Source organism: Strongylocentrotus purpuratus, unplaced genomic scaffold (assembly GCF_000002235.5).
Source record: "Strongylocentrotus purpuratus isolate Spur 01 unplaced genomic scaffold, Spur_5.0 spur5_scaffold_1, whole genome shotgun sequence".
Lineage (NCBI taxonomy): Eukaryota > Metazoa > Echinodermata > Echinoidea > Camarodonta > Strongylocentrotidae > Strongylocentrotus > Strongylocentrotus purpuratus.
This window is the reverse complement of record NW_022145594.1, coordinates 45212113-45231879: the sequence shown is the minus strand read 5'-3', so window position 1 is coordinate 45231879 and position 19767 is coordinate 45212113. Positions and strand designations below refer to the sequence as shown.

The window sequence follows — 19767 nt, the reverse complement described above, 5'->3', positions numbered from 1 at the left end:
AAAAAACGGGGAGAAATAAAAATAAATAATAACTAGAAATTTAATTCGTCACGAAGACGAATAAGGTGGTCTGTCTAAGTCTTATGATAGATTTGAGAATGGGAGACGTTATATAGACATGTAAACAATGATGATCATGATAAACATGATGATGATCATGATAGTAAAGGTGATGATGATCATAATAATGAAAATGTTATATGATGATAAAAACGATAATGTTAATGATGATGATGATAATGATCATGATCATGGTGATGTTGATGATCATCATCTTCAGACCATGATGATGATGATGATGATGATAATGATCATGATCATGGTGATGTTGATGATCATCATCTTCAGACCATGATGATGATGATGGTGGTGACATTGATGATGATAATGATGATATTGATGATGATGATGACGATGATGAGTATGAACATGATCCTGACATCTGATTGAAAAAAATGAGGAAATATTTAGATAGCAAATAGTCTCAGCTACAACATACTAAAATTTGGGAGAAAGCTGTTGAATAATAACGGAGATACTGGTCAAAACACATTGTCATGCAGATGCATGTTTTGAAAAAAGTGACCTCCATAGACATAACACGCAAATATGACAAATTATGCATTGTCGCCTTTAATCGAATATTTTACTATGATAACGTCAGATAAATGAAAAATAAATGACATATTTCTGATAGAGAATTATCTCAGCTACAACATATCAAAATCTGGGAGAAAATCGATCACTGATAAGCGAGATAATCTCAATTAAACAAAGACAAAAATGACGTCATCAACAAAATACATTTTCTTTAGTTTAGATGCAAATATAAAGATTTTGTTTCACTTTGTACGAGTCAGGGTGGTATGAAATCATATCTCCAACTCATGCTTTTTCCAACCATGATATAAAAATTGGGGGTCGACGGACTATCTGAAGAGCTATTTCGATTTATAAAGTAGCATGTTTTTGATCAAATTTACATCATATTGCCCATAGCAGCACGCGCGGAATTTGAACTTTGACGCACGCTCACGGCCTTATGAAAGGTCAAGAGTGACTGAAATTAATGTAAATTGTCATTTACGGTAAGAGGAATCCAAATCATGTAAACATTTTGAATTTGACTTTTTCCGCGCGTCATGAGCGCGCGCAACGCGCGCGGGGACATGTACGGACGGAAAATTTCGAAATGCTTAAAATGACCTGATTCGTACTCTCCTTCAGTAGTTAAGTGATTTTGAGCATTTTAAATTTTGACGCGCACATACGCGCGCGTCATGACCTTTATGTGACCTTTGATGACATGACTTGTTGACCCTTGACCTGAAGTATATGTGATATGAATATGAATGACCTTTGTTGATGCATCATGAAGATATGATGGATAACGTGATTTCACAAAATGGCGCCTGGATGACGTCACGATGACCTGATGACCTTGAAAAGGTTACTGTCACGTCTCATGACAATGACCTATGACTGTGTCAAAATTGAAAGAAATTAACACAACCGATCTTGAGTTAACCGATGAACAAAAAACGGGGAGAAATAAAAATAAATAATAACTAGAAATTTAATTCGTCACGAAGACGAATAAGGTGGTCTGTCTAAGTCTTATGATAGATTTGAGAATGGGAGACGTTATATAGACATGTAAACAATGATGATCATGATAAACATGATGATGATCATGATAGTAAAGGTGATGATGATCATAATAATGAAAATGTTATATGATGATAAAAACGATAATGTTAATGATGATGATGATAATGATCATGATCATGGTGATGTTGATGATCATCATCTTCAGACCATGATGATGATGATGATGATGATAATGATCATGATCATGGTGATGTTGATGATCATCATCTTCAGACCATGATGATGATGATGGTGGTGACATTGATGATGATAATGATGATATTGATGATGATGATGACGATGATGAGTATGAACATGATCCTGACATCTGATTGAAAAAAATGAGGAAATATTTAGATAGCAAATAGTCTCAGCTACAACATACTAAAATTTGGGAGAAAGCTGTTGAATAATAACGGAGATACTGGTCAAAACACATTGTCATGCAGATGCATGTTTTGAAAAAAGTGACCTCCATAGACATAACACGCAAATATGACAAATTATGCATTGTCGCCTTTAATCGAATATTTTACTATGATAACGTCAGATAAATGAAAAATAAATGACATATTTCTGATAGAGAATTATCTCAGCTACAACATATCAAAATCTGGGAGAAAATCGATCACAGATAAGTGAGATAATCTCAATTAAACAAAGACAAAAATGACGTCATCAACAAAAAACATTTGTTTGAGTTTAGATGCCAATATGATGACTTTGTTTCACTTTGTACGAGTCAGGGTGGTATGAAATCATATCTACAACTCATGCTTTTTCCAACCATGATATAAAAATTGGGGGTCGATGGACTATCTGAAGAGCTATTTCGATTTTTAAAATGGCATGTTTTTGATGAAATTTGCATTATATTGCCTATAGCAGCACGCGCGGATTTTGAACTTTGACGCACGCTCACGGCCTTATGAAATATGAAGAGTGACTGAAATCAATGTAACTTGTCAATTACGTTAAGAGGAATCCAAATCATGTAAACATTTTGAATTTGACTTTTTCCGCGCGTCATGAGCGCGCGCAACGCGCGCGGGGACACGTACGGACGGAAAATTTTGAAATGCTTAAAATGACCTGATTCGTACTCTCGTTTAATAGTTAAGTGATTTTGAGCATTTTAAAATTTTGACGCGCGCGTACGTGCGCGTCATGACCTTTATGTGACCTTTGATGACATGACTTGTTGACCCTTGACTTGAAGTATATGTGATATGAATATGAATGACCTTTGCTTATGCATCATGAAAATATGATGGATAACGTGATTTCACAAAATGGCGCCTGGATGACGTCACGATGACTTGATGACCTTGAAAAGGTTACTGTCACGTCTCATGACAATGACCTATGACTGTGTCAAAATTGAAAGAAATTAACACAACCGATCTTGAGTTAACCGATGAACAAAAAACGGGGAGAAATAAAAATAAATAATAATAATAATAATAATAAAGAAAGAAAATTCTGACGAAAACAATAGGTGATCTGTTTTCAACAGACCACCTAATAATAATAATAAATAAATAAATAAAGAAAGAAAATTCTGACGAAAACAATAGGTGATCTGTCGAAAACGACAGACCACCTAAATAAATAAATAAATAAAGAAAGAAAATTCTGACGAAAACAATAGGTGGTCTGTTGATAACAGACCACCTAATAAAGAAATAAAGAAAGAAAATTCTGACGAAAACAATAGGTAGTCTGTCGAAGACAGACCACCTAATAATAATAAAGAAAATCCTTCAAAGTTCTAGAAAATGTGCAATTTCAACTTTCAATTGAAAATTCCGACATGATCCCAACGTCTGATCAAAAAACAAAGTACACCGTTTTTTTTAGCCCATGGTCTCAGCTATAACATACCAAAATTTGGGATGAAATAGAGCACGAATAAGCGAGATAGTGCTCAAAGATTAATGCCATGTAGATTCACGATGTGAACGAAATTCACCTTCCATAGACAATACACGCAAATGAAGAAAATTCTGACATGTCGCCTTCAATTGAAATTTTCACCATGATGACGTCATCAAAATGAAAAACAATGGACACTGATCTTGTAGAGAATTGTCTCAGCTACAACATATCTAAGTTTGGAAGTAAATTATTTAAAATTTACAGAGATACAATCAATTTTCTATATATATGATGACGTCATCATATGCAAATTCGTTTTTTGAGTTCCAAGGCCATTATGATGATGTCACGATATATATAATGGCCAAATGAGACCTAAAATCATATTTCCAACTCATATTCTATCCAAATATGAGAAAAAATTGGGGGTTTTGTGGACTTCCTAAAGAGCTATAATGGATTTTGTATAGGCATGTTTTTGCCCATATATGCTATGTATTACAAGATCACGCACGTACGGACATGTATTTTAAACGGACGCTAATTCCGTCAATAATGGTCATGAAAAGCTAAACATGGTATCAAATTGTTCGGAAAAAGATAAGGAATACCCTCGTCAAAAGGACGTACTGGAAAATTATGCTTCGTTTGGCCGCTACGAACGAAAACGCGCAAAAATGCGTGTTTTGCGTGATTTTTATGAAATGCTTAAAATGGCCTGAAACGTATCCAAAATGAATTTGAGGCGATTTGGAGTATTTTGAAATTTGCGCGCGCACGGACGCGCGGACGTACGCGCACGCGCGCAGTTTTTGACCTGAAATTGACCGGACTGATATTGACCTTGATCATGGTAAATATGAATGAGAAATGACTTTCAGTTATGAAGTTATGATCATTTGAGATTTTCCAAAAAAAACACAAAATGGCGCCTGGATGACGTCATGAAGACTTGATGACCTTGAAAAGGTTACTGTCACGTCTCATGACAATGACCTATGACTGTGCCAAAATTGAAAGAAATTGACCGGACGGATCTTGAGTTATCCTGTGAACAAAAAAGTGGAAGAAATACAAATAAAGAAATAAAGAAAGAAAATTCTGACGAAAACAATAGGTAGTCTGTCGAAGACAGACCACCTAATAATAATAAAGGCAATTTTAACAAAAATATAAGGTGGTCTGTATTAGATACAGCCCACCTGATTAACGTGATTTGAAGGGAAAATAGTCATTTCAGCTCACATCATCTATGCAAGAGTTGATAGTTATAACGGAAATTCCATTTTTATGAACAATGAAATGTGACACCGTTCTGGTAACGTCATTTAATAGTAGGAGTTTCCAAAGAAATTATGAATTCAGAAGGGGCATAATTTTAAACCTTCTTCGCTTTCCGAAACCTGCATGTGAAACTGGTTTGCTGCTTTAAATCGCCCCTTTTGTAACGAATAGTTCAATTACCTATCTTTATTTCTTCAGATCACAAAATTCTCAAACGGCCAATCTGTGACTCTGACAGGTCCTCCTGCAATAGAGCAAGAGAGTGATACAGTTTACATCTGTACTGGAGGACCATCACCATACGTGTTTTTATGGCAAGACTTTTCAGAGGTGGCTTCTGGTTCTAATATTTTCCTTGCCGGGGAAGTGGCTTACGATCCCTTGGTAAATCCAAAATATGTCAATTTTAATGTAGCAGAAAATGGGGATACATCCACTATGACAATCACTAACACTCGGATTGAAGATGAAGGACAATATAGATGTACTGAAGGACCAGGAAACTTTGATAACGCAGAACTTACGGTAGAAGGTGGGTCATAGAATTCTTATAACAATCTGTTTTACTGAATGTTAATGTAGTTTCCATGGTATAAGAGTTATAAGAAAACAGCTGTTAGTTTAATTTGGAGTGTATAATGTATGCCATGATAATAAAATCCTATTTTCTGTCTCTGCGATGTATGTCACTCTTCATTCCGAGTTTTTGGCTACATCCCTGTACATGTACAAATGTCAATGACTAATACATAATTCATGTGCAGGAACTACTTGGCCGCATTCGTTTCTCAATCAGGCACAAAAGAAAAGGAACATATACATTGAAGGCCTACATGTGTGATATGTACATGTACGTGTATGTAACCATCAGCAAAGCAGATTGTTAGCAGCGACAGCCATATTAGTATTTAAAAAAAATCCACATACTTGGTGATCCATTTTGAGATATGTTATTATTTTAGGCCCGTAATCAAGAGGAAAAAAAGTAAGATTATCAATATTTTTGAGATCCTACATATCTCTTTACAAAGGGCATACTTGTATACTTGTATACTTCTATACCAAAGTTGTTCAGTCACAGTACTTACACACAGCATGGATATGTTGCGTTACGTACCAACTATGCGAAACTACTTAAAACCAGAAACCATTCTTGTGCATGATATTATGATGAAATGTTTGTGAATTTCATGAGTGGTTCATTTCGGGAAAGTTTCATGTTGGAAATTAGTTGAATCCCAGTAAATCTAAGACTAAAAGTCTGCAATGCGCAAACAAATTCTTGCCGTGAAAATGTCTTGTCATTCAGAACTCGCAAAAGTGTCTCCCAGGGGAATAGTCTAGAAAGGCCTAAGCATGTCTACATGTTAAGAGATGGCTAGATCAATACATATGTTTTATTATTACCGAAGTTGTCATTACACAATGGGTTAGAGGGGGGGGGGGGGGGGGGAGTAATTTACCCTGAAGTACACATGGGGATGGGGTGCACATCTTCACCTGTTTTGTAGCATTTTTAAGTCAGATTTATTAACACAATTCAATGAAAGGTTAATGCCTTTAAATCTCATTGTCACACTTGAATGTTCCAAATTTGTTACTTATAACACCTTTAATATGTGTTAATTCTTTTGATTTGCAGTCGAATCGGCACGGACACTTGAGGTAGAAAGTACAATAAACGGCACCATTGACATGTACGAAGCAACATGTGAAGCTGTAGGAGGTAGACCAAATGAAACAATCGCATGGATGTTAGGTGATGGTCCTTCACCTTGTAATGATACAGTAGAAACGCCCATTCCAGCTGGATCAGGTCTATCTAGTAAGGAGAGTGTCTGCACATTTCAAGCTACCAGTCAGAACAATAATGGTCAAACATTGAAATGTGACATCAGCGGTCATCTAGTACCTGACCTCAATGGAGAAGAAACAACTATTCTTCCTATACATAGTAAGTTTAGCGACTTTACACTCTTTTTTTACACTTTGCATAATCGAACCTTTGTACTGAACATAATAATAAATTATATATTTATAAAGGAATGAGATCAATAATATTATAGCTAAATTGTTTGTAGTAAGTCATAGAAACGATTACTTTTACATACCAATATTGCCTCTCTGGGGCCAGAAGGATGTGCATTCGATGTAAAATGATATAAGGTAAGACATTTCTGACTCCACACAGACAATGTCAATACTTCCTCTTAGGATAAGTACTCGTCCATTTAGGAAGCTTTATTTTTAATAGCCAATTACCGTGCAACAGATTATGTACTTTGATTGTACAAGTTCAGAGGTATTTCCTTCACTACTCTACCCTCTCCTTCCCCATCTTCAAATATATATCCCTACAAATGCGGTGATAACATTGGACATTGCTGGCAGCAAGCTGAAAGATACATTGTTGGCTCAAGTATGAATTTTCGGTGAACTATTCTCATTTTGATTTTGGATGTTCTTTTCTTCTCCATCTTACATGTAGTTATGCGAAGTTGTGTATTGTGAAGGAGCAAATTTATATTTGATTTTTTTTACAATCGCTCTCCAAATGGATACATCTTCTTAATGATTGTTAATGATTATAGTTATTAGATCAGTGCATATTTTAATATTCCATGTTTAATTAAATTCAGGTGCCCCCTGTGCTGATATTTTAACGGTGCGATTCCAGTTCCTTGATCCAGGCCTCAGAGTATTATGTGACATTTCTGATGCGAACCAACCTAATCCACGCATAAGGAACTACTACATATTCTCTAATGGTATTCTGATACATCAATCTTCAACGGGAGAAAACTTCGTGGATGCTCTAGAATCAGAATTAGACCTCTATACGGAGTTCAAATGTGTAGCAGGGAATTATCTTGGAAATACAACAACAACAACAAGATATGACCCAATCGGTAAGTCATTCTGCTTGTAGATGGTGTGATAGGTGGACCTTTTTCTTTTTCTCATGTTTTTCTTTTCCCTTTTTCCATGAGTTGTTTCTTAGGGAATGATGTGTCATAAGAGGTGCATTTGCTACCATGGTACACCGTAAATTTGTTAAATCCATTTAGTCTGTATTAATGTATTACACTTTAAGTGATAAAACAATTAAAGGTTTCATTACAGCAATAATCACTTTTCAAAAGGGAAATAGTGCAGCAAGTTCCAACTTGTATCTTGTAAATGACAACTTATATCAACTTGATTTTCATGGTCTGTCTTTATGCACGCAAATAGTCATTTTACCCTTATCTAATAAATTTGCCCCTTTTTAATTCTAAATAATGATATTCAATCTCATTTAGAACTAAAAACAACCAAAGTATTACACCTCTTTCACTTAGGAGAATCTACACCTAGTACTCCAGCAAGTACAACAGAACCCCCAAGTGGTAATTCTGTCTTTTTATTTAGAGGAATATAATATATATATTTGTGTGTAACAGATATAACTTTTTTTATTACTGTATTGTCGTTTTGTATTGTGAGTATAAGTCCTAACCGAAATGCTAACATTTAGGTGCATGAATGGTGTGAAAGAGTATTATAAACTACTATTTGTACCCCAGAAATAAGAAGTGTAGTAATAGAAGCGATGGTAGGAGAAGTGTTAATATAGTGTTAGTACTGTAGTAGTAGTAGTAGTAGTAGTAGTAGTAGAAGGAGGAGTAATAGTAGTAGTGTTTGAAGTAGTAGTAGTAGTAGTAGTGGTACTACTAGTAGTAGTAGTGGTAGAAGTAGTAGTTGTAGTAGTAGTAGTAGTAGTTGTAGTAGTAGGAGTAGTAGCAGTTGTGGTGGGTGTTGTAGTAGTAGTAGTAGTGGTAGTAGTAGGAGTAGTAGGAGTTGTGGTGGGGGTAGTAGTAGTAGTAGTAGTAGTAGTAGTAGTAGTAGAAGTAGTAGTGAGAGTAGTAGTAGTAGTAGTAGTAGTAGTAGTGAGAGTAGTAGTAGTAGTAGAAGTAGTAGTAGTAGTGGTAGTAGTAGAAGTAGTAGTAGTAGTAGTAGTAGAAATAGTATTAGTCGTAGTAGTAGTAGTAGTAGTAGTAGGAGGAGTAATAGAAGTAGTGATTGTGGTGGTGGTGGTGGTGGTAGTAGTAGTAGTAGTAGTAGTTGTAGTAGTAGTAGTGAGAGTAGTAGTAGTAGTAGAAGTAGTAGTAGTAGTGGTAGTAGTAGAAGTAGTAGTAGTAGTAGTAGTACACTCCAAAAAAAAAAGTGCTCAATTTAGCACTTAAAGATTCAATTTTAGCACTTTTTAGGAGCTCGCATAGTGACTGCACTCGAAGTGCTGAGTTAGCACTTGCACCCGGGCTACTTTGCTAGCACCCAAAGGAGCTGACTGTTGTGCTAAATTTAGCACTTAAAGATTCAATTTTAGCACTTTTTAGGAGCTCGCATAGTGACTGCACTCGAAGTGCTGAGTTAGCACTTGCACCCGGGCTACTTTGCTAGCACCCAAAGGAGCTGACTGTTGTGCACTTAAAGTGCCAAGTTTTGCTCTCTTTTGGGTGCTAGCAGAATAGCCCTTGTGCAAAAAGTGCTAACTCATGCGTTGTTTGACATGCCCCATCTACATTTGGTATGTGGTCAAGGTGGATGTCCTTCGTCATTTACCACTTTCAACTCTTACAGGAAACATATTAAACCAACATCCACAAGAAGAACCTGAACCTGAAGTTGTACAGGGTATGGAGGGTCTAGTTGATGCTGATTTGGGTGTTGCTGTTGGTGAAGTGCATAATCCTGCAGCAGATGATGCATTTGATGATGATGATGATAGGATAGGCCTACTACAAGAACAAGATGGAGCAATGCATAATGACAGTACAAGACACTATGAATATGACAGACAATGAAAGCGGACAAAATATACAGTTCCTTAGGTAGACAAAGGAACATCCCTTCACTGCTATTATGTAAAAATGTGTAGAACAGGTGTCACATGCATATTCACCTGTTCTACACATTTTACATAATAGCAGTCAAGGGATGTTCCTTTGTCTACCTGAGGAACTGTATATTTTGTCCGCTTTCATTGTCTGTCATGTTCATAGTGAGACCAGCTGCATTTTTCATTGGTTCTCTTTTATCAAACACCAACATGACCCATGCTTTGTGGTAGGGTCCATGCTATGACAAACAGAGTGTTATCTGCTGCAACAGCTTTGAATACTGATGTTGTTGACAGTTTAAGGAGCAAAGTTATTCAGACTTTTGAGGCCTTGGGTATTGACCTGGAGAATGAAGAATGTAAGAATCTCTTAGCTGAATTTGATTCAAAAACAAATATTCACAAGGTAACAGCTATTATACTAACCGACCAATCAGATCAGGTTATGCAGTCAGCACTCGATGTTAAGTGCTGCATATTGTTATAGCACTCGTTTTCTGCACTCAAATATTCAGCACGTTTCGGTTTCCTTGTTAAAGTTAACCCGTCAAGTGCTGATTTTGGCACTTCAAGTGCAGAATCTCACTCAGCACCCAACATTTAGCACCTCAGTTTTTTGCGTGTAGTAGTAGTAGAAATAGTATTAATCGTATTAGTAGTAGTAGTAGTAGTAGTAGGAGGAGTAATAGAAGTAGTGATTGTGGTGGTGGTGGTAGTAGTAGTAGTAGTAGTAGTAGTAAAAGTAGTAGTTGTAGTAGTGGTAGTAGTAGTAGTAGTAGTAGTAGTAGTAGTAGTAGTAGTAGTAGTAGAAGTAGTAGTAGGAGGAGGAGGAGGAGTAATAGTAGAAGTGTTTGAAGTAGTAGGAATTGTGTTGGTGGTGGTGGTGGTAGTAGTAGTAGTAGTAGTAGTAGTAGTATTAGTAGTAGTAGTGGTAGGAGTAGTAGGAGTTGTGGTGAGGGTAGTACTCCAGCAAGTACACCAGAATCAACAAGCGGTAATGTTTTTATTCTAGTTAGAGGAATAGGAATATTGTTTTGTAATGTAACAGATATTACTTCTTTGATTAGTTGATTATCGTTTTGTATTGTGTGTATACGTCGTAACTGAAATACTAACATTTAGGTGCATGAATTGTGTGAAAGAGTATTATGTATTTCATAAACAACTTGTACCCCAGATATACGAAGTGTAGTAATAGTAGTAGTAGTAGTAGTATTATTAGTGGTGGTGGTAGTAGTAGTAGCAGTAGTAGTAGTAGTAGTAGTAGTAGTAGTAGTAGTAGTAGTAGTAGTAGTAGTAATAGTAGTAGTAGTAGGAGTTGTGGTAGTAGTATCAATAGTAATAGTATTATGGATAGTAGTAGTAGTAATAGTAGTAGGAATAGTAGTAGTATTAGTAATAGTAGTAGTGGTAGTAATAGTAGTAGTAGTAGTAGTAGTAGCAGTAGCAGTAGTAGTAGTATTAGTAGTAGTAGTAGTAGTAGTAGTAGTAGTAGAAGGAGGAGTAGTAGTAGTAGTAATAGTAGTAGTATAAATAGTAGTAGTAGTACTAGTAGGTATTTGTGGTAGTAGTACTAGTAGGACAAAGAGGAGGAACAGGAGTAGGAGGAGTAGTAGTAGGAAGAGGAGTAGAAGTGGTGATGTAGGTAGGAGTAGTCATTTTAATGATAATAATAATAATAATAATAATGATAATGATAATAATACCATTAAGATACTAATAATAATAATGAAAATAAGAACAATATCAAGATATTTTAATTTTATTTTACTTATCATGTAACCATTATTTTGTTTGAACCCATTTGTTAACCATATACAATTTATTTATCTTCTATCTGTATCGGAATACTTCTATACTAAAGGAACGACTACAGAAACTTCAGAAGGTGAATGTGTTTCCTTACATTCGAAATATATGTATCCCCTACGGTTTTGTATACCCGCAATAACAATTATCTAATTAGCAGAATTCTATTATGATGTAATTTGATAAATTCTTAAAATGCACAATTCTAGGCTGCTTCTCTTTCCTTTCCTCGTTTAAATGAAATAATAAGGAAAAAGGATGTAAAAAGTAAATTAAATATGGTTTTTATTTGAAATACATGTTGTTTTTGTTTTTTGATATGAGACATGTCAATGAATACCTGATTTAATATTTTTGTGAAACAAGATGATACAAGACCCTATTTTTTAAAATATATTTTGGGACCAAGGAGGAGAAGGTTGTCAAAAACAACTATTCTGCATATTAACCTGCATGCAATACATTTCCCCCCTTTGTAGGCTTCCTTCCCGAATTCGTTGATTCGCTCTATCAACGCCGGTGCGTACATGTATGTATTCATGAAAAACTGAATACACTGTGTGTAAATATTGATTTGGAAACTCTTTTGTGTATTTTCCAAAGTCTAGAATACACATAATGTCGTGGCGAGGCTTAATTGTTATCAAATACCGAGTCATAGACTACTTATCGAGTTTGTCTGATTCTTTTTCCCTCCGAAGTTCCTTTTTCAATTGTGTGTTTTGGTTTGGGATTTCCCCCTATTGGGTACAATGTATTATAGGTGCTAAATTATTATTTGATTCAATACGAATAGGGAACCTTTTGCTGGTTATATGATGAGTGAAGTAACATCAATCACGAAATGAAGGGGGCAGTTAGGATTCGTTTGCTCTCTGTTTTGATTATTCTTGCATTAACAAAACCAAAAAATCTTATTAATTGTGTTTACTTGATATTCCTAATCGTAACAGGGCCATCTCCTGTTCCATGTGACTGCAATGGTCTGAGTTCTGGTGCCTCTGCAGGCATCGCTGTCTTAGCCATCCTGTTAGTTGTGTCTGTCATCATCAACATCATTCAATTCATTGTGTGGAGAAGACAAGCGACAATATCAGGTTTACACCTAAGCTACCCCCCCCCCCACGAATGCTCTACTTGTGTTTGAACCAGATCCCACCATCTAGATAACAATGAGTATAACTATATTTTCATACAGTTGACATCATTTCCCTATAGTATGAAACATTTTTAGTTAAAAAGAGTCTGGAGTTTGATAGGGGAATAGCCCTCGAACTAGTCCTAGAATTAAAACCCACACAACTATATTTTTCTTAACGGAAAGGTTACCTTCCAACAAATATTGGCAGACTTCGACACCATCGATTGACAATTAGAATAGTTCATGGAAATAAAAATAAAATTACCCCTAAAACATACCTTATATTGATTTGTTCTAGAAACCTGATTATAGGTGCACATCAATAATATCACTTATCAGGTTTGCATATAAATGATGTTTATTCTTCAACTTGTATTAATGATTTACTTAGCTTTCTGTATAATAAATAACGCCAGAATGTATTAAAGGGATCGTTTAACAATGTTAAATCTGAGATACACGGCCCTACGTGTTATCAGTGTCTGTGATATGGTGTAATATTGAAGCCCTAAAAAAAAATTGCGCTTCAAAATGATCAAGAAGTGCCTCAAAAAAGTTAAAATCTTTGAGTGACCGGTTTTACCATACTCGTTTTCCCCCATAGACTGTAGTTCTATGAAAACCGTCAGGCGAACGGTTTTCAAAATTTGTAATTCCAATCATAAATATCTTGATAATCAGACAAGCGATCGGCTTGTAAAAGTCATGGGGTTCCTGACTGACCTAAAGGTTTATAATTATCATTGCATCATGAGCTAAATCCAGAATTTTGTTTCAGAATCTGAGACAAAGTTACCGGATCCCTTTAACAAACAATGCATAGGAATGAAAACTTGTTATACTTCCACAGAAAATCATTCAGAAAAAAGAATGAGGTGCGTAGTAGTCATAGCGACTGCATTACTTTCTCATGGAAATGAATATAAATGTAATGATTTGATTCTACTGTATAATTTTATGGAAGGTTTTTAAGGCAGTTCTTGGCTTTTCACATACATATTCGACTAAGTAAATTCTGATTATGAAATGTGTAAAGAATTTAATCATCAATGATAACCTAATAATGATCAGGATATCCTGAGCAAGCTGACGAAACTAATTGCATGGGCTATCACGAAAAGCCGATTCACGTTATTTGCTTGTATTTACTCTTCATTAACTTAATATTGAACATAATACTGAAAATTGATAGAGAAGTGTTTTTTTTGTGATAATGTATCTATCATCTCCTGAATGTATTGACCCATTCCATATCAATACCTCAGGATAATGCTCATCTACTTGAGACTAAAGTTTACTTCCTTGTTGATAATTGTGCGATATACCTCTTTTGTGCACAGAAAATTTATCAAGATTTCTATATTTGCTTCTTCCTTTTCTGTTTCTTTTTACATGTTTTGAAGAGTCACAGAAAACCAATTCAAGGTTGGTACATAGCAGTTCGTAATATTGATCAGAATATATATATATATATATATATATATTGATATCGACCACACAAACACATGCGTGCGTATGGGTGGGCGCCCACGCTCACGCATGCACACACCTACACATTTCTGGTTTTAATCGAGGACTCATATGTGCACATCAGTACACACACTGCAGTGGCGGATCCATTTTACATTTTACATTTTTGAACGTTAATTTTACTTTTTTTTTAGATGCCCCCCCCCCTGGCGCTCAAGGGGGGGGGGGGCAATTTTTAAAATTTTCGAGGGCCAAAAAAGAAAAAAGGGCTCACTACCCCCCCCCCCCTCCTCCCCCTCCCACTGAGCGAAATATTGGCCGGCGGCACGATTTTCATATTTCAGCACAATAAATTTCAAATTGATTTCAAATTTGGGCCCCCACCCCTAAGAAATCCTGGATCCGCGCCTGACACACAGGTATATATTCAAATACCCACCATCATCACACACATATACACCAATATTCGGATGAAGTGAAATATGAGAAGCCAACACAAGTATGGGTGATATCATTTATTATATGTTTACATGTCAGATATGTTAAAAAGTAAAGTGAAACTCGAGTTTGTACTTCTATTAAACTCTCAACTGAAAATGATTAGCCATATAATACATACACCGAACAAAACTGCTCTGATACATGATTTCGACTATTTTGAAATTAGTACTGTCAGATGGCTATGAGATGGCGCTGTACAATAAACAGGACAATATCTATATAAATGCCTTTTTAAGAAACATCTCACTATTTGTTTTTCACAGAGAAGAACGACACGTATCTCATGAGGCAAACGACAGCATGGCGTATGAAATGATTCAGAACGGAGATAAAGGTGAGAAAATGTGTAAAATCATCCCAATGTTTATAATGAAGAATGCTACAAAGAAAAATCATGAAGTAAAATTATCAAAAATTAACAAAAATAAGTAAAGATACTTATGGCTTTGTACGTGGGAAAAAAAACATAGAAAAAGCTCTCATAATCATAGAAACGCACGTTTTTATCCAGGGGATGCTCAAGGCGCCTACAAAGTTCTATTATTACTCTGGCTTTAGCCCAGTTCCCCGAATGTGCGAAAAGTATTCAGGGAAATATTATACGTGTTTAATCATTCAAGTATTAGAAGCCTCGTTATAATATTTATTTATGTTTTATAGCATACACATCCCTCAAACTCGGTCCATCCCACTCTCCCATCATTGCTCCTGAAAACATGACGTTCTTTACCAGACTCGGTTCGATCGGACGGGTTGACTTCGGCGGGGTATGGAAGGGAGAACTCCGCTCTAAACAAAGTCAAGTAGACGTCGATATCAGGCAGATTCCAGGTGGGGTGTTGCCAACCACACCCTATAACAAAATAACGAGTTTTAAAGACTGACAGGCAAATCGCTTTAATGAATATCAATGTAGCCAAAAATAACTTGGAACATTACCAGATGTTGTGTTATTATTGATAAGCAGAGATGCCCTCAGCTTTCTAGAAAGTTTTTATTTTAGTAGGACCAAAACAAACGTACAAAGTAACACATCGGTTTAAAAGTACACCATGTATTATGTGTGTATATATATATGAATAAATATATATATTTATTTATATTTATGTTTTGAATTTATAAATATAAATATATATATATGTATAAGTATAAATATATTGTATTCACTTGTCTGCACTGTTTTCACTCGATCTTAATAACAAATGAATGATTAACTTGTTCTGCAACGACTTTAACCCACCACTCCCTTCGAAATTGAAAGCAAATGTGGTATTTATATATAGGATGTATCTTTTCTTAGATCAAGTGACCAAATCAAAGAACGTTTCTGAAGCTGTCAAGGTCCTTTCTGAGCTACCGGATCACCCGAATGTTGTCAAGTGCATGGGATATTGTCAAGAACAAGGTAAAAACACCTCCTCCCGCAATTACATTTCTTTTTTTTGGTCTGCTCAATTTAATACATATTAATATGATCATTAGCATTTTTGTCCGAATTATTTCGAACGACCTTTGAAAAAGTCACTATAGCTAACTTAGAAGGGCGTGACGTTTAGAGCAATTCTCGCAATCAGTTGAATAAGAGTTATACACAGTCCAGTAAAATTAATGATTAATGTAGAGGATTTTCCTGAACATAGAGTGGAGATTGTGCACACAATGTGTGCGGCAAGTATGAAATCTAATGACCGGGGTAATGGTATATCTGTAAAGCGCTTAGAGACATTTGAATTATAGAAGCTGAATATTATATAACATGATGTCTAATGAAACATAATGTTATATATCAGTTTCATACATTATTTCTTTAAATGAACAAATTTCCCATAATGCAGGTAGCATTCTGTATGAGTTCATCTCTGGAGGTACCCTACTCACCCATCTACAGACCACAGGGGTGCAATCCCAACCCACATACGGCAATCTCAAACCAGAGAGGGTTCGCATCGATGAAGGTAGTCTACTCAACCTGGCTTGGCAAATTGCAAAAGGGATGCAGTATCTTGCATCAAAGAAGGTAACCTGATTTCATGACTTGCAATAGAAGAGAATTAACAAAGGAAAGGGGGAAGGGAGGGGGAGAGGACAGAGAGGATACAAGAAGGATGAGAATTAAAAAAGCGGAAGAAGAAAGTGGAAGAATAGGAGAGGAGGAAGCCAGTATTGTACGAGGTTGGTTATGGTGATCAAAGGTGAATTAAAAACATCCAGATTATGTTATTGTAGTTTTTATTTATTTATTTATTTATTGTTGTCATTATTTCATCTCTTTTTTTGTTTACAAAGATCATCCATGAAACTCTCTGCGCTCACAATGTGTTACTAGCTGATAGAAAGCAATGCAAGCTATCAGATTGTGGACTATCTTCATCAACGTTTAGCGGCAGAGGTGTGAGTATATCAACTTTTTTAATGATTATAATTATCATCAGTATAGATATGGATGGCACATCTTTAATTATGACCACAATATATTTAATCGACAGAATATATCGAGAAATCTTGAAACTACTAAAAAGTGATCATGGAATTATGTGTTTCATGATTAATCACGTAAATGATTTAGCCCATAATGGTATATTTATTCACCCCGATCAGCAATTTTACTGACCGTGGTGTTTGTATAATTTTGGACATATGCAATATTGTTTTATTATGCATTTTCAAATCTGCTTGTAAATTGTCAACAATTCAGCCATTGGCTGTTAATTATGATTTGTTTTAAACCATGAACAAATGGTTATAAATTTTAATTCAAAACACAATTGTAAACCTTTTTTTAAATATTTTCAACATCTCAGAAACCAACACGATGGAGTTCGCCTGAAACCATGGTTACTGGTGACCCATCAACAGAAGGAGATAGCTGGTCTTTTGGTATCGTCTTGTGGGAAATTGTGACATTAGGTAAAAAAATAAAGTTATTATCGCATATAATTTTGTGTACCATCTCAAAGACCCTAAAGTCATTCACGTAAGAAGCCCTTTTAAGCGTTACAGCTGTTCTTCATCAGGGCCCTGCAATTATTATTACCCTTGCAATATTATTCCCAGGTGGGGTGGAGTGGGTGGAGGTGGCAAATATGAATTAATGTCTTGCCAAAGGAAGTAAGTGCCGAGTTGGGATTCAAACCCTTAAACCTCGGATTTAGAGTCAAGAGAACGAGACACTATACCACGACCTCTCCACTTCACGTGTATCATATGGTGTTATAAAGAAAAGTGAAGTAAATTCTTGCACTTAAATGATAAAGATAGACCATGACTAATACTTGTATGATGCATTGTAGAGGTGAAGAATTCAAGCCACTTATTCCACTCTATACGACTCACCAATAATATTTACGATTTTTTATTTTATTTATTATTATTCAAATACAGGTTGCAGATATGAATAAAATTTAGTCTAAATTTGTCAACTTTCATTCCGCTTGTACTATCAAGGGTCGATGAAAAATTGTATATATATATATATGATAGATACATATCATTTCTCTCCACAGCTTTGGATGTCAAATATTCGTTTATTGAAACAAATGTTTTATTTCTTTAATTATTTTTCTTCGATTCTTTCAGGGGCGAGGCCATACCCTAAAATGACCTTTGACACTGTCCAAAAAGAGGTTGCCAATGGTTACCAGATGCCACGCCCTCGCCATTGTGGACAAGAAGTGTAAATATTACTCTTTCAAGCGAATTGTTCTGTAAATGTCATAATTTGACTCACTCGATGCAATATTTATATTTCCTATATTTCATGATGATGTTTTGTATCAAATGCAGATATGTTTCCAAACAATAAGAAACACGATTACACTTGATTCTGCAATCTTTCCTTTGAATCTGATTCTGAAGCTGAAAATAATACGTCTAAACACTCAACAGAGAAATGATAGAATGATAAAAACCATGAATAACATAAGATAAGGTGATAGAAGGAAAAACAAAGAATAACATAAAGAATGGTAGGAACAAAGTGATAGGAAAAAAACAAAGAATAAAATAAAGAATGGTAGAAACAAAGTGATAGGATAAAAACAAAGAATAACATGAGAGAAGGTGATATAGGAAGATACAAAGAATAACATAAGGAAAGACAGAAAGAGAAAGTGAAAGAAGGATAAAAAACAAAGAATAACATAAGAGAAGGTGATTGAAGAAAGAAACAAAGAATAACATAAGGAAAGACACAAAGAGAAAGTGATAGAATGATAAAAACAATAAGGTGTAGTAAAACGACTCGGACTGGTTGCGCACATAAAATAATGAAACAATAGTGATGAAACTGCTGTTGCACATGAACTTTGAATTTGTCGGAATTTTGTATTTGTCTTTGTATTAGATTCATTTAGGTATTTTTTATTAAATTTATATTAGATAAGGATCGTCTCTTTCATATTTTTCAGGTATTCGGTCATGTCAGGTTGTTGGGAGAAGGAAGCTACAAATCGGAGTAACTTTGATCAGATCCTCAAGAGTTTGGAAAGGATTCTAAAAAAGACTCACGTAAGATGTACTTAAATTACCCTCTTCTTACATGTCTAATGCAGAATTAAGTTTATTTATTACATATTAATTTATATAACTCTGCTACTATATTAACTTCGGTCCAACAAGTATTATGAAAATGACCTTAAATCCTAACCCAGTAATGATCTTTAAAGCTTCTTTTACTTAGATTTTTTTTTATTACACCATTAATTTATTCATTTACCATTTCCTTCACATTCATATTCGTATGTTTCATATTCATCTATATTATTTAATATATATACTGTATAAATATAATCCTTTTTTAAAATATATTTTCAATAGAATTATGAAGAAGAAAAAAAAATCCCGTTTGGATTTTTTTCTTCTTATTTTTCATCATAGAAACTACAATGTGAGAGTCCTTGTAGCAGCTGTACTTTATTCCTTAAATTCTTTCAACGTATAAAAAACAGCTGGGCTAAAGCTCGTGTAGTAATACACTTTCTACCTTGTACGCATCTTGAGCGTCCCCTGATGGGAAAATGGACGCGATTTAAATGCAATAATAATAATAATTATTAAATATTACTATTATCTTAATTACTTTTAATTTTCATAGAATTACCTGTCTCTCAATGACTTGGATGAAGGATTGTATGCGTCTACACTGGATATGTGA

General features: G+C 35.1%; 1 protein-coding gene across 1 annotated transcript; it reads left to right on the top strand.

Annotated features, from left to right (window-relative positions):
• The first annotated feature begins 5250 nt into the window (after positions 1-5250).
• Positions 5251-19767, top strand: LOC575248 (tyrosine kinase receptor Cad96Ca-like). The gene is made up of 13 exons (XM_030978832.1): positions 5251-5344; positions 6455-6766; positions 7611-7721; positions 12457-12532; positions 14879-14949; positions 15276-15446; positions 15916-16020; positions 16451-16632; positions 16902-17006; positions 17417-17522; positions 18192-18288; positions 19022-19121; positions 19708-19767. Exons 1-13 carry the CDS (start codon positions 5251-5253, stop codon positions 19765-19767), a joined length of 1590 nt encoding a protein of 529 aa, XP_030834692.1.